Source organism: Oncorhynchus mykiss, chromosome 8, assembly GCF_013265735.2.
Source record: "Oncorhynchus mykiss isolate Arlee chromosome 8, USDA_OmykA_1.1, whole genome shotgun sequence".
Lineage (NCBI taxonomy): Eukaryota > Metazoa > Chordata > Actinopteri > Salmoniformes > Salmonidae > Oncorhynchus > Oncorhynchus mykiss.
The window spans coordinates 55,396,604-55,412,204 of NC_048572.1; the positions used below are offsets into that span (position 1 = coordinate 55,396,604).

Genomic DNA, 15,601 nt, shown 5'->3' on the forward strand with positions numbered 1-15,601 from the left:
TTTGTACGGGTCCAGGTTTTGCAGCTCTTTCAGAACATCTGCTATCTGGATTTGGGTAAAGGAGAACCTGGAGAGGCTTGGGCGAGTAGCTGCGGGGGGGGGCGGAGCTGTTGGCCGAGGTTGGAGTAGCCAGGCGGAAGGCATGGCCAGCCATTGAGAAATGCTTGTTGAAGTTTTCGATAATCATGGATTTATCGGTGGTGACCGTGTTACCTAGCCTCAGTGCAGTGGGCAGCTGGGAGGAGGTGCTCTTGTTCTCCATGGACTTCACAGTGTCCCAGAACTATTTGGAGTTGGAGCTACAAGATGCAAATTTCTGCCTGAAGAAGCTGGCCTTAGCTTTCCTGACTGACTGCGTGTATTGGTTCCTGACTTCCCTGAACAGTTGCATATCGCGGGGACTATTCGATGCTATTGCAGTCCGCCACAGGATGTTTTTGTGCTGGTCGAGGGCAGTCAGGTCTGGAGTGAACCAAGGGCTATATCTGTTCTTAGTTCTGCATTTTTTGAACGGAGCATGCTTATCTAAAATGGTGAGAAAGTTACTTTTAAAGAATGACCAGGCATCCTCAACTGACGTGATGAGGTCAATGTCCTTCCAGGATACCCGGGCCAGGTCGATTAGAAAGGCCTGCTCACAGAAGTGTTTTAGGGAGCGTTTGACAGTGATGAGGGGTGGTCGTTTGACTGCGGCTCCGTAGCGGATACAGGCAATGAGGCAGTGATCGCTGAGATCCTGGTTGAAGACAGCGGAGGTGTATTTGGAGGGCCAGTTGGTCAGGATGACATCTATGAGGGTGCCCTTGTTTACAGATTTAGGGTTGTACCTGGTGGGTTCCTTGATGATTTGTGTGAGATTGAGGGCATCTTGCTTAGATTGTAGGACTGCCGGGATGTTAAGCATATCCCAGTTTAGGTCACCTAATAGAACAAACTCTGAAGCTAGATGGGGGGCGATCAATTCACAAATGGTGTCCAGGGCACAGCTGGGAGCTGAGGGGGGTCGGTAGCAGGCGGCAACAGTGAGAGACTTATTTCTGGAGAGAGTAATTTTTTAAATTAGTAGTTCGAACTGTTTGGGTATGGACCTGGAAAGTATAACATTACTTTGCAGGCTAACTCCTCCCCCTTTGGCGGTTCTATCTTGACGGAAAATGTTATAGTTGGGTATGGAAATCTCAGAGTTTTTGGTGGCCTTCCTGAGCCAGGATTCAGACACGGCAAGGACATCAGGGTTAGCAGAGTGTGCTAAAGCAGTGAGCAAAACAAACTTAGGGAGGAGGCTTCTGATGTTGACATGCATGAAACCAAGGCTTTTTCGATCACAGAAGTCAACAAATGAGGGTGCCTGGGGACATGCAGGGCCTGGGTTTACCTCCACATCACCCGCGGAACAGAGGAGGAGTATTATGAGGGTGCGGCTAAAGGCTATCAAAACTGGTCGCCTAGAGCGTTGGGGACAGAGAGTAAAAGGAGCAGATTTCTGGGCATGGTAGAACATATTCAGGGCATAATGCCCTGGAAGGATGCAATGCAGCTGAAACCTGGTCCCGACAGTCCGAACACTCCTTGGCAACAACACCAGGCTCCAGAGCATTGAAGCTGTAAAACAGGGAATAACAAAAAATCAGAAGACATTACAACCCTGCACAACATCAATTCACCTCCCAAGTTTAGATAAGAATAACCTCATACAATTAATTTTTTTGCTGGTACTGCTTGATCTGTAGAGGAGGCCTGAAGTACAGAGTCAGGTATTGTTGCCAGCCATAGCTTTCCATCAGCACCGTACCATCCTCCAGTCCAACCAGATGTGGGATGTTGACCCCTGTCACAGTGCTGTCCTTCACAAAACCAGCAATCTCAGACAATGTTCACTCTGGTCTTTCTGAAGCGCTGCTTGATGAGCCCGAAGCACCAGTCGGGGGCAAACTTGGTGTGGCCTGTGATCAGGAAGTGAAGGTCCAGACTGTGGTGGAGCTTATGCATTGTCCGCCAGGCACAATACCAGAGCACAAACATGTTATTGTTTTGGCCACTGCAGTTATCACAATGTAGGTCCACGCGTGTTTTCCCAACTCCGTAGTTGGTGAAGAAATGGTGCATGTAGTTGATGACTGTTCTACTGCCTTTGCTTGCTTGGGCCAGTTCTCTTTTTGATGACTGTATAACTGGTGGATTAGAGTCAGGCGTGTTCTACTGATTGATGCCGATTCCAGATACAAATATTTTTGCATTTTTATACGATAGATGAGTAATGGCATTCTGAGATATCACTACGCACAGTTCCTAGTAATTTTCACTACTGTAGCTAGCCAGCCATCTAACTTCAGCTGGCTAGCTAACAGCAAGCTTTAACTAGCAATGCAAACTGATTGTCATAGCTAGCTAAAGTTAACCAATAGGTAGGCTGGACACATTACATTTTTAACAATGTTCTTTTCTGATAAAAACTAGTTCATTGCATCTGCCGTGGAGCCCAGTTTCATAATATGACCATATTTCCCAGCTGCTTGCCGTCGTTTTGAAGTAATCGCGAAAAAACAGGCCTTATTTTAGTGTATTTTTCACCCTGCCAGCTCCTATTAGTTCTATTGAGCACTGTGTCACCAACTCGCCTTCCGAAAGTTTTATTCCCAGTATATTGTTCAACGTCACAATGTCTGCTTTGCTATTGTTGGCAATGAGACCTGCTCACGTTGTTTTATAGTTCAAATGTATTTATGATCTATAGATCTGTCATTCTCATTGAAAGCAAGTCTAAGAACTGGTAGATCTGTTTTATTTCTATGCTTCCCGTTCTTAAGTTTCATTTTTGCCTCTTTTACTTTCAGTTTTGGACACCAGCTTCAAACAGCTGAAAATACAATATGTTTGTTTATTATAAACGTATTTAGATGGTACAAACACTATGCTTGATTTGCCACATGAACAGGAAAGTTGGCGAACTATTAGAATTTTTGATACGAGGAAATGGCAGAGCGATTTCTGCATATTGCACCTTTTAAGAACTCCTCTCAACAGGAAGGAAGCCACCCAAACCTGTCTCAATGGACTCAAAGGGGCATTGGATGCCATGAACATAGGCAAATCACTTGGATGGGAAAGTATTCCAACTGAAGTCTATTTAAAATGTTGGAATCAATTAGGTCCACTATTAAATTATTAATACAGCCGTTCTTAAATGTTAATTTGGGAGAGATGTGAACACGGCACTAATTTAGCTCTTATTAAAAAAAAGGTAAGGATGCCACCAAGTGTTTTCACTATAGTCCTCTATCTTTGATAATCAAAGATATTAAACTTTTATAAAATATTGGCATCGCGTCTCGAGACTCACATGCTGACTACACCAGGCGTGCGCGCATGTTGATTTTGTCCATCCACATCAGACTCGATCAGGACACCCAGGTTGAAATATCAAAACGAACTCTGAACCAACTATATTCATTTGGGGACTGGTCGAAAAGCATTAAACAGTCATGGCAATTTAGCTAGCTAGCTTGCTGTTGCTAGCTAATTTGTCCTGGGATACAAACATTGGGTTGTTATTTTACCTGAAATGCATAAGGTCCTCTACTCCGACAATTAATCCACAGATAATGAGTTAGTAATCTCTCCTCTTTCAGTCGTCTTCTTTGGACTTTATATGGCAGTTGACAACCAACTTTAATGTGCATTACTGCCTCCCACTGGACTGGAGTATGGGCCTCAGTTCATCTTTCAATCACCCATGTGGCTATATACTCCTAAAAAAACAATGAGGAGATGGGAGAGGCAGGACTTGCAGCGCATCAAGCCTCACAAATAGAAGCAAGTTCTACTTTACCGCCTGGCTACACAGACTCGTTGACGTGAGCAAGCAGTGTGGATGCAATGATTGAATAACATGTATGTGTAAATGTATTTTGCAACGCTCGCGCACGCAATGCGGGCGGTATGGTCAGCATGTAATTTACCTAAATTAATCCACACGGTCCAAAGTGGGTTTGTTAAAAAGCGTTTAACCTCGGATAACCTCCCATCGACTATATCATCAGAAACAACAGCTCTTTGGGCTGTATTATTTCTTGATGCAGAAAAAGCTTTTGATAGACTAGAATGGTCAGTCTTGGAACATATTGGAATTGACAACAATTTCATTAATATGATTAAAATACCATATGCCAATTCCTCAGCCATGTTTTTTTTTTTTTCAATAATAAGAACAAATTCTTATTTACTAAGACAGTAGGCCAAACCCTAACCCGGACGATGCTGGGCCAATTGTGCACTGTCTTATGGGATTCCCAATCATGGCCGGTTGTGATACAGCCTGTAATTGAACCAGGGTCTGTAGTGACGCCTCTAACACTGACATGCCTTGCCTTAGACCGCTGCGCCACTCGAGGCAATATCTGCTCTGCTCCGTTCAGGATCACTAGAAGCAGCAGACTAGGAGGTCCAATTTCACCTCTGCTGTTCTTATTATCCATGGATCCCCTGGCCCAGGCAATTTGGCAAACAATTTAAATAACACAGATTTCTCTATATTCTACTGATCATTTAATTTCCTTATATGCAAATTACATTTCACTATATATATATATATATATATATAGACACTGTATCTCAATTGTTCCCAAATGCATTGAAGATCATAGATACATTCAGCTTTAATCTCAAGTTATAAAATGTATCTAACCAAATCAGCTCTTCTGCCTCTCAAGACCCCGATGGAGGACTCCATCTCTACGTATAGAATCCCAACCGTTTTCCATTTTAAATATTTGGGAGTAGATATATTTCCTTCTTTAGATTAAACCATTACCAGAAACTTTAACAGAACGCTCAAATCAATTCAATCCGACATCAGTAGATGGAATAATATCCCAGTTGTTTTCACTGGCTGAATATCTATTGTCAAAATGAATATTGCCATGGCTGAATTTCTGTAGTTAAATGCATCCCATGGCTCCCCCTTCTGGCTATTGGGATAAAATTCATAGTGCGGTATAAAAATGTATATGGCAAGGTTAACGATCCCGGATACAATTTGTACATTTACAAAGAGGGAAAGACGTAGGAGGACTATATGTTTACCAAACTTTCAATTGTATTTCCAGGCTCTAGCATTTGGCCCCATCTTAAATTGTTCCAGACATTATTATTCTGCCTCCTGGTTGAGTATATAGAGATTGCCCCGGAAGAGGTGATCTTCACTGATCTATCCTTTAATGTAAATTACGATTTGGTGCTACTATTGCTCACACTTTCTATTTGATGCAAAATTGAAAAACAATGTAACTGGGAATCAAAATGTCATGCCCGTACTCCAATATTTCACAACAATGCCTTGAGATCTGGAGGGCGGCCTTTTGCATCCCCCTAGTAGTGCAAATATGGAATACGAACCCTTACCGATATTATGGACAGTAATGGTTTGAGAACTTTCCAAGATTTGAAAAATACATTCACATTACCAGGTAATTCCTTCATTTTTTCTCCCATATTTACAACTTAGGTCAGCTACCGAATCATCTAATGATGGGATTTATAAATAAATTATCTGGGCTCCAGAAAGGACTGATCACTATAATGGATCAATTAATCGGGGGTTACCCTCATTTTTTTTTTGTACATGTAACCCCCCTCTGAAAAATAACAATTACAAAAATAAATAAAAACAAAAAAAGTATTCCAAAAAGACAAACAAACCACTAGCAAGACAGACTACCACCCTCTGCTGGCTGGTGAGTGTATAGCAAGACAGACTTTAATCTAAAGAAACCTCTTGGTTATGTCCCCATCCCTTTTCAGAGCACAGCATGGCAGAGACCCTGACGGTGGCACTGAGGGTGGCAGAGGAGGCCATCGACGAGGCCATCGCCAAGGCAGAGGGACACACCGACAGTCAGGTAACATATTCTGCAGGATGGAGTTGTCTAAAAAGAGTAAACATCTTATTGACTGTCTGGCTGACTTCGTTGTTGTTCTGACTAGGACAAGCAGAGCGAGGCAAGGTATCTGCGAGACCACAGAGAAGAGCTGATTGAGGAACTGGCCACAACCATTGTGCAGAAAGTACGTCCAATTTCATTTAATTTAAATTAATTTCAATACAATTGAATTCAACTCAGTTTATTTCATGCTAGATCATCCGGCGGAGGAAGAATCTAGCTGAGATGAAGCCAGACTATGACCTGGATTGGCTCCCCGACAACCAGAGTGGTGACCTGCCCTTGGCTTCAAGCTCCCCCAGCTGCAAGATCTCCCGCACCACATCAGCCCGCGCCAAGGCCTCTATATGGGTTAGTACGGAGTGTAAGGTGGCTCAGGGAACTACCTAACGTGATCAGTAGCCTTGCCTAGGCTTTAGCTCAGAGGGCTAACTGCGGCATGCAGTCGACCCAGGTTCAAAACCCAGTCTGTCACATAAGACCAGTACAGAACATATTTATATACACAGTATATACAGTGTGGCCTATGTTGATTATATTTACCTCTCTTTAGAGATTCAACTATTTCATTATTTGTATTTGTCTCAGCGGTCTCACTCTGCCTTCTCGCTGCTGGATGACAACGTTATGATGCAGTGCTCTGGGGTTTCCCAGGACTCTCAGCATGGGCTGAAAAAGGAGGGAGGAGCGGCAGGATTGGCCAACTGGAAGAGTGTTGACCGCCTGGACAACTCCAGTAAGACCCTGCTGGCCAACGCAACTCTGCTAGTCATTATTCACACGCACCATTACAACGGTCTTTCCACACACCTAGCTTAGTCATTTTCAAAATTACACTTTTTTTTCAATTATTTATTCGCTTGTCTTCCATGTCCTAGACAATTACAGTTTCAAGATACAATACAGTGGCTTCCTAAAGTATTCAACCACCTTGGAATTATTCCTATTTTGTTGCCTTACAACCTGGAATTAAAATAGATTTTTGGGGGGTTTGTATCATTTAACTTACACAACATGCCTACCACTTTGAAGATGAAAAATATGTTTCATTGTGAAACAAACGAGAAATAAGACAAAAAACAGAAAACTTGAGCGTGCATAACTATCCACCTCCCCAAAGTCAATAATTTGTAGAGCCATCCTTTGCAGCAATTACAGCTGCAAGTCTCTCTATAAGCCTGGCACATCTAGCAACTGGGATTTTTACCCATTCGTCTAGGCAAAACTGCCCCAGCTGCTTGAAGTTGGATGGGTTCTGCTGATTTACAGCAATCTTTAAGTCATACCACAGATTCTCAATTAGATTGAGGTCTAGGTTTTGACTAGGCCATTCCAAGACATTTAAGTGTTTCTCCTTAAACCTCTCAAGTATTGCTTTAGCAGTATGCTTACGGTCATTGTCCTGCTGGAAGGTGAACCTCCGTCCCAGTCTCAAATCTCTGGAAGACTGAAACAGGTTTCCCTCGAGAATTTCCCTGCATTTAGCACCATCCATCATTCCTTCAATTCTGACCAGTTTCCCAGTCCCTGCCGATGAAAAACATCCCCACAGCATGATGCTGCAACCACCATGCTTCACTGTGGGGATGGTATTCTCGGGGTGATGAGAGGTGTCGGGTTTGCGCCAGACATAGCGTTTTCCTTGATGACCAAAAAGCTCAATTTTAGTCTCATCTGGCCAGAGTACCTTCCATATGTTTGGGGAGTCTCCCACATGCCTTTTGGCTTATTTTTTTCTTCAAGCAATGGCTTTTTTTCTGGCCACTCTTCCGTAAAGCCCAGCTCTGTGGAGTGTACAGCTTAAAGTGGTCCTATGGACAGATACTCTAGCCTCAGCTGTGAAGCTTTGCAGCTCCTTCAGGGTTATCTTTGGTCTCTTTGTTGCCTCTCTGATAAATGCCCTCCTTGCCTGGTCCGTGAGTTTTGGCGGCCCTCTCAGGTTTGTTGTGGTTTGTTGTGGTGCCCTATTCTTTAATTTTTTTAATAATGGATTTAAATGGTGCTCTGTGGGGTGTTCAAAGTTTTGGATATTTTTTTTATAACTCAACCCTGATCTGTACTTCTCCACAACTTTGTCCCTGGCCTGTTTGGAGAGCTCCTTGGTCTTCATGGTGCCGCTTGCTTGGTGGTGCCCCTTGCTTAGTGGTGTTGCAGACTCTGGGGCCTTTCAGAACAGGTGTATATATACTGAGACATGTGACAGATCATGTGACACTTAGATTGCACACAGGTGGACTTTATTTAACTAATTATGTGACTTCTGAAGGTAATTGGTTGCACCAGATCTTATTTAGGGGATTCACAGCAAAGGGGGTGAATACATATGCACGCACCACTTTTCCGTTTTTTAGTAACATTTTTTCATTTCACTTCACCAATTTGGACTATTTTGTGTATGTCCATTACATGAAATCCAAATAAAAATCCATTTAAATTACAGGTTGTAACGCAACAAAATAGAAAAAACGCCAAGGGGGATGAATACTTTTGCAAGGCACTGTACATTCATGCAACTTTGTACAGTTCAATAGGGGGAAAACAAACAAACAGAATGACCTATTATTGATGTACTGTAGTAAAAGACTGGTGGCTAAATGCATCCTCCCCTGTGTTTGTGTGTCTGTGTGTCTGTGTGTCTCTCTGTGTGTGTGTGTGTGTGTGTGTGTGTGTGTGTGTGTGTGTGTGTGTGTGTGTGTGTGTGTGTGTGTGTGTGTGGCATCTGTCTACCCTGATGTGTGTGTGTCCGGAGGTGCGTCCTCAGTGCTGAAGAGCCCAGACGGGAACTGGATCGCCCAGCAGAGCACACAGCTGTCTCGGCCCAGCCTCCTGACCAAGAGGAAGTCACTGGTATTCAGCGTTTTGGAGAAGGAGTCCGGTGTGATCTCCGCCTACGATGAGATGGGCTCAGACGACGCCGAGGGGGGAGAGGGGGCCTGGGGCGCCGCCCTGCTGGAGATACGCAGGAAAATGACAAACGCCAACAACAACCAAGGGTCAGAGGCACCAGATTCTCAGGCCTCTGACGACCAGCAGCACAGCCTCCCCTCACCCTTGCTGGAACACCACGCCAGCACGGACACCCTCAACTCTGAATCTGAGGTAGGAGAAGATCCGATTCGAGGTCAAGGGCCGAAGCCCCAGAAGCCTCTGCTCGCCATCCTGAAGAGAAAGGTGCCTGTGGAGCACCGGTGCACCCCCTCTTCACGTCGGTCATCCCGCCCGGGCATCTTCGACGTGAACTTTAACCCTGAGGGGACGGAGGCTGAGAGCAGCGGGGCTGATGAGCTGGAGGAGGGGGGCAAAGTCAGGAGGACGCGAAGGAGGAAGAGGACTAAGAAGGATCAAGGGGAGGGAAGAGGAGAGGTAAAGCGAGACAGTCTGTCACTTTCACTTATGACCTCAATCACACTTATTCCCCTTATCATGTTGGACATTCATTTTATTTCTCTGATAGCTTCTATGTCTTCTATATGCTGTTAACAGGAGTATAGCAGCATGGATGCCCTGGCCAAGAAACTAAGTGTGAAAAAGACCAGCCAATCTGGCGCAGTCACCCCAGACACTCTGACTTTGGATGGAGGCTTGACCTCCAGGTCGCTGACCCCTGAACCCCGGGGTCCTGAGGGGGAGGCCCCCGGCTGCGGGGCCCCTAAGGGCCAGGGAGGAGGGACCATGGGAGTGACCATCAATCTTGAGCAGGAACTGACCATCAGACTGAGAGAGCTGGCCAGCCAAGTCGGCCTCGCACACCTCTCATCGTCTGAGGACGAACTGCACAGATCAGGAGAGGACGAGGGAGGAAGGGAGGGAAGGAGAGAAGGAACTCAGGAGGAGGAGCGGTTATGGCATATAGAAATCGAGATGGAAGGAGGGAGAGCGGGAGAGGATGAGGAGGAGAAGAGGACAAAAGAAAGGGAGGGAGATGGAGGAGGAGAGCTGAAGTCAACACTAATCAAGCTAGCTAGTCAGGTCAGAGGCACAGAATTCTCATCCACTGAAGATGAGTTGGACAGAGTGGGTAGGGTTGAGCGAGAATGGGAGAGAGAGCGGGTGGAGGAGAGGACAAAAAAGAGGGAGAGAGAAGGAAGAGAGGAGCACACCGTAAAGTTGCGTATGCTGGCTAGCCAAGTCACACATTTCTCATCAACAGAGGAAGAGCTTGACCGAGTGGGTGTCAGCGATGGAGAGATGGAGGAGCAGAGAGAAGGAGAGAGGGAGGGAGAGAAGGAAGAGCTGACATACGAACGGTGCAGACTGGCTAGACAGGTCAATGACGCGCAGTTGTCATCAACAGAGGACGAGCAGGATAGAGTGGGTCTCTATGATGAAGAGATGGAGAAAGGGAGGGAGGAGAGAGGAGGAGAAGGGGGTGGAGAGCGGGAGGAGATTGACGCTGAGGCACTGTGGGAGATGGAGGGAGATAAAGAGCAACTGACCTCCAAGTTGAGAGATCTGGCCAGTCTCGTTAGCGCGTCCCAATTCTCCTCTACGGAAGATGAACTGGATAGAGTGGGAAGGAACGAGGGAGAGAGGGAAGAGGGGAGAAAAGGAGACAGAATGAAGTTGTCCAATAGAGTGGCAGACTGGGTCAGAGAGAGATGTGGAGAGGAGGGAAAGTGGCATGGAGAGAGATGGGGAGAGATGGAGGGAGAGAGGAGGAGGGTACAGGTGGAGAGGGTGAGAGAGAAGCCCTGGTACCTGGGGGGGATGGAGGTGGAAGGGAGGAGGATGAACAAGGAGAGGAGAGATAGCATCGGAGAACTAGACGTCAGACTCTTTGACTTTGAGGATGAAAGTGAGAAAGAGGGAGAGCTGCAAAGCGAAGAGATGGACACAAAGGTAGAGGAAGAGGGAGTCATGAAGGTACAGAGGATGATGGAGAGGATGTTTGAAGGAGGAAAGGAAGGAAAGAGGGCAGGGGAAGCAGAGAGAAAGGTGGAAGGAGGGATGGGAGAGGCAGAAGTGGGAGAAAGAGAGCGGGAAACAACAGAAAGTGTGGACACTGTGGAGGGAGAGGTGATGTTTGACAAAATAATCAGCAACCTAGAGGACACACTGGGTGGGATGGAGGTAGAGATGGATGGAGAGATGGTGGCGAACCCCGAAAGAGAAGGGAGAGAAGAGGATAAGAACCAAACAAAGGTTGGAGAAAGCAAGTTTAAGAAAGAAGAAGAGATAGATGAATATCCAATTAATGAGATGCTAATGTTAGAACAGCTGTCAGACAGGTTTGGCACTTTAGATAAGACTGGAGTCAAACCTCAAGAGAAGGAAAGAGAAAGGGACAGTTTGGATAAGACAGTAGAGTGTGTCGTGGAGCAAGGTGAGAAAGAGGCTCGAGAGAAAGATGAGCAGGCTGAAACAGAGACCCATAAAAGCATCCGACCACAGCATTTAGATGAGAGAAAGGAACAAGTGTCAGACCAGACAAAGAGCGAGACATCCCGAGACCTGGAAGAAGAGAGCAAGGGAGTAGAAAGAGGGGGATATGAAGGTGGGGAGGTAGAGAAGCAAACAAGCGAGAAGGAGATGGATGATTTTGGGGAAAGAGAAGGAGAGAATTTTGAGAAGAATACAGACGAGAAAGAAACTGAGAGCAACCGAACTAAGGACCCAGAAGAGAGCGCCCCCTGTGTTCAGGAGGAGATACTGTCTTCAGTGGAGATCCAGAATGTAAGAAACGAAAAGCACCTAGCTTTACCCATAGAGATGCCTAAATTGCTATGTAATTCTGTGGATCTAACATTTCGACATTTCTAACCTCAAAGCAACTAACAGCTGTAACACTAACTCTGTGCTTGCTCCTCTATACCATACTACTTTCCCTTTCTTTCCCCCCTCTGTCCTCCCTCGTTCCATTACTCTGTGTTAGGATGGTCATATCAATTAGGACCTAGAAAACACACTCCAGATCCTTTCCGCTTTGCTACAGCAGGTGCGATCACAAACTGATAACTTGACTGTGCTTTGGTCAACAGGGGTAGCGCTATATGCAGTCAACCAGTCCAACACTCTTTCTTTCTCTTGACTCTTTGGCTCTTCTCTGCTTGTCTAAAACTGTTGTTCTCACTTGAATGGATGTGTTCCACACAGAGACCGTAGGCTTTTAGGGATTGCATAAAACTTGTGTAAATCCAATTGCGTGTGTGCAGAGGTACTCGGCGATGTCACTGCGCAGTATCACCACTGAGGTGCTGACGGTGTTGAATGCGACAGAGGACCTACTCCAGGGGGTGGAAGAGGGTGACTACGCTTGTTCTCCTCCCTACACCCCTTCACTACCCCTCAACACTGACACCAAGAGGCTGGACGAACAGCTCAGCAGACTGGAGGAGAATGTAAGACCTGTCTGTCTTTGTGTCTGTATAACGTTTAACACACAGTGCCTTTGGAAAGTATTCTGACCCCTTGACTTTTTTCCACATTTTGTTACGTTACAGCCTTATTCTAATGTATTAAATAGTTTTTTCCCCCTGTCATCAATCTACACACAATATCCCATAATGACAAATCAAAAACACATTTTTGCAAATTTATTACAAATATAAAACTAAAATATTAAATTTACATAAGTATTCTGACCCTTTACTCAGTACTTTGTTGAAGCACCTTTGGCAGCTATTACAGCTTCGAGTCTTGGGTATGACGCTACAAGCTTGGCACACCTGTATTTGGGGAGTTTCTCCCATTCTTCTCTACAGATCCTTTCAACCACTGTCAGGTTGAATGGGGAGCGTTGCTGCAGAGCTATTTTCAGGTCTCTCCAGAGATGTTCGATCAGGTTCAAGTCCGGGCTCTGGAGCATGTTTTGATCAAGGATCTCTCTGTACTTTGCTCTGTTCATCTTTACCTCGATCCTGACTAGTCTCCCAGTCTCTGTCGTTGAAAAACATCCCTACAGCATGATGCTGCCACCACCATGCTTCACCATAGGGATGGTGCCAGGATTCCTCCAGACGTGAAGCTTGTTTCTCATGGTCTGAGAGTCTTAAGGTAGCTTTTGGCAAACTCCAAGCGGGCTGTCATGTGCCTTTTACTCTACCATAAAGGACTGAGAGTGCTACATAGATGGTTGTCCTTCTGGAAGGTTCTCCCATCTCCACAGAGGAACTCTAGAACTCTGTCAGAGTGACCATCGGGGTCTTTGTCACCTCCCTGACCAAGGCCCTTCTCTCCTGATTGCTCAGTTTGGCCAGGCAGACAGCTCTCGGAAGAGTCTTGGTAGTTCCAAACTTCTTCCATTTAAGAATGATGGAGGCCACTGTGTTCTTGGGGGACCTTCAATCCTGCAGACATTTTTTGGTACCCTTCCCCAGATCTGTGCCTCGACACAATCCTGTCTTGGAGCTCTACGGACAATTCATTTGACCCCATGGCTTGGTTTTTGCTTTGACATGCACTGTCAACTGTGGGACCTTATATAGACAGGTGTTTGCCTTTCCAAATCATGTCCAATTAATTGAATCTACCAATGGAAACAGGATTCACCTAAGCTCAATTTCATGTCTTATAGCAAAGGGTCAGAATACTTATGTAAATAAGGTATATGTTTTTAATTTTTTATAAATTAGCAAACTTAAAAAAAAAACTGTTTTGTCTTTGTCATTATGGGGTACTGTGTATAGATTGCTAAGGATGTTATATTTATTTAATCCATTTTAGAAGATTGCCGTTACGTCACAAAATCAAGGGTTCGGAATACTTTCCAAAGGCACTATATTTCACAGTCCCCGTGGGTTCAAGAACACTGTGATGCTAACCTCTGTTAATGTGATAAAACTGAAATGCCAACAGTCAGTCTATCTGTCTGTGCCAAATGAATTGTGCCATCCAGGTGTATGTGGCGGCGGGCACGGCCTACGGCCTGGAGGCGGAGCTGGACGACCTGGAGGAGTGTGCCCGGGCCATCGGCGATTCCACCTCTGACCTGGAGCTGTCCTACCTGGAGGAGCAGGTGGCATCAGCTGCCGCCCAGGTGCATCAGTCTGACCTCCAGGTGTGTTCAAGTCTGGATGCCCTCTGTGTCTCATAGCTAGCTAGTTAGTGTCCAAAATGGCACCCTATTCTCCATGTAGTGCACGACTTTTGACCCGAGCCCTTTGTGGCATTTCAGACGCAGACTTTTGCTTTGGAAAAAAGGAGAAAGCGGGGGATTTTACCTCTGGTTTTACCTCGGGTATGATGACATTAGAACTAGAAAATTGTATGTTATTGTATGTTTGAATGTTGGTGATTGTCACATAATGAAACTAGAAAAAATAAAATGATTGAAAGAAAGAATTAGAAAGATATCCATAATGTGGATATTTGCCTGAAAACATACAAACATATACATTCAATGGTGTTTTTAAGTCCTTTTAAGTTGATCTGAGTGAGAGCATATTCATGTTAACGTTACGCACTTTGTTGTAGGTGTCGGACATTGCGGCCAGGATCACAGCTCTGAAGAATGCAGGTCTCAACGTGGTCCCACAGAACCGCTTCACTAAGCCCAAGAAACAGCCTAAGGTACTGGACCAGACCAGGTCACTTAGCACTAGGACCAGGAGTTTTACCTGGTCAGGTCATGTGGTCAGGAACAACTCCTGGCCCTACTTGTCACTCACTAGCAATTATAAACATATCTTGTGATTTTCGAACAACAACTTATCAAGTGTCACGTGACTCTCTGCAGCCACAAATGTTGGTCTCGTCACGGCAGAGAGGAGGCGAATACCTGCTCCACTCTTGAAGGGTTAGAGATATGTGACCAACCAGCTCAAATCTGTTTTATGAAGCAACATTTTACACTGGATTAAAGTAGAGACTCAGAGCTACAAAATGGTATATCATACATTACAGTTGAGAACAGTGGGAAAGTCATTCTGCTTTGATCATCGATAAACTTGTAAACTCACTTTTGAGAAAATGGCCTTTGAATGTTTTGGTACTACTACTGGAGAGCTCCTCTTTGTCTACACCCATTCAGCATCGTTCACACCCTCTTAAGCTTTAGCCCCACCCATCTCTTTAAGAATTAATCTGAGCATTCTGTGGAAACAACAGCAGCCAAGCACCCAAGCTAACTTGGTAACTACTTCCAGACACAAATGAGAGAACAGCTCACTTAACATTACTTGCCCTAGCAGAGCTGGTTAGGCTGTTATGTTATCCAGAGCGTTGGTGACTGCAACTGTGCTGTCAGATTGTCCGTTCGTTAATTCAGAGCGTTTCGCTCTTGGAGCATTCAGAGTGCAAATATGCAAGTAGCTAACCAACCAGGTTCAATGTTAGCTAGCTAACATTGGCTATAGCTAGCCAAGCAAATTACTCTGAGATACGAATAATAAGATCATACATGTAACGTTAGCTAGCAAGCTAGCCAGCTAACATTAGCTAGCTAGCTAGCCAGCTAACATTAGCTAGCTAGCTAGCCAGCTAACATTAGCGAGCTAGCTAGGTAAACAATGAACCATAATCCAGTCATAATTCATCATACCCCTTGATGGTTTTTGCAACTGCACTTGAAGAAACTTGACAGGAAAGAAATTCCACAAATTAACTTTTAACAAGGTACATATGTTAATTGAAATGCATTCCAGGTGACTTACCTGATGAAGCTGGTTGAGAGAATGCCAAGAGTGTGCAAATCTGTAATCAAGGCAAATGGTGGCTACTTTGAA

At 45.1% G+C, this 15,601-nt stretch overlaps 1 protein-coding gene across 5 annotated transcripts in view; it reads left to right on the top strand.

Annotated features, from left to right (window-relative positions):
- Positions 1 to 15,601, top strand: part of si:ch211-106h4.9 (rab effector MyRIP) — an 80,384-nt gene that overhangs the window by 61,772 nt on the left and 3,011 nt on the right. For 3 of the 5 annotated variants that reach the window (XM_036985718.1, XM_021613017.2, XM_021613020.2), the window contains exons 6-15: positions 5,800 to 5,897; positions 5,983 to 6,063; positions 6,135 to 6,290; positions 6,528 to 6,675; positions 8,689 to 9,302; positions 9,423 to 11,612; positions 12,092 to 12,277; positions 13,774 to 13,935; positions 14,053 to 14,115; positions 14,352 to 14,447. In XM_036985718.1, coding sequence (XP_036841613.1) covers positions 5,800 to 5,897; positions 5,983 to 6,063; positions 6,135 to 6,290; positions 6,528 to 6,675; positions 8,689 to 9,302; positions 9,423 to 11,612; positions 12,092 to 12,277; positions 13,774 to 13,935; positions 14,053 to 14,115; positions 14,352 to 14,447 — 3,794 coding nt within the window. The remainder of the gene's footprint in view (positions 1 to 5,799; positions 5,898 to 5,982; positions 6,064 to 6,134; positions 6,291 to 6,527; positions 6,676 to 8,688; positions 9,303 to 9,422; positions 11,613 to 12,091; positions 12,278 to 13,773; positions 13,936 to 14,052; positions 14,116 to 14,351; positions 14,448 to 15,601) is intronic. The other 2 variants (XM_021613018.2, XM_021613019.2) reach the window with 2 other exon arrangements.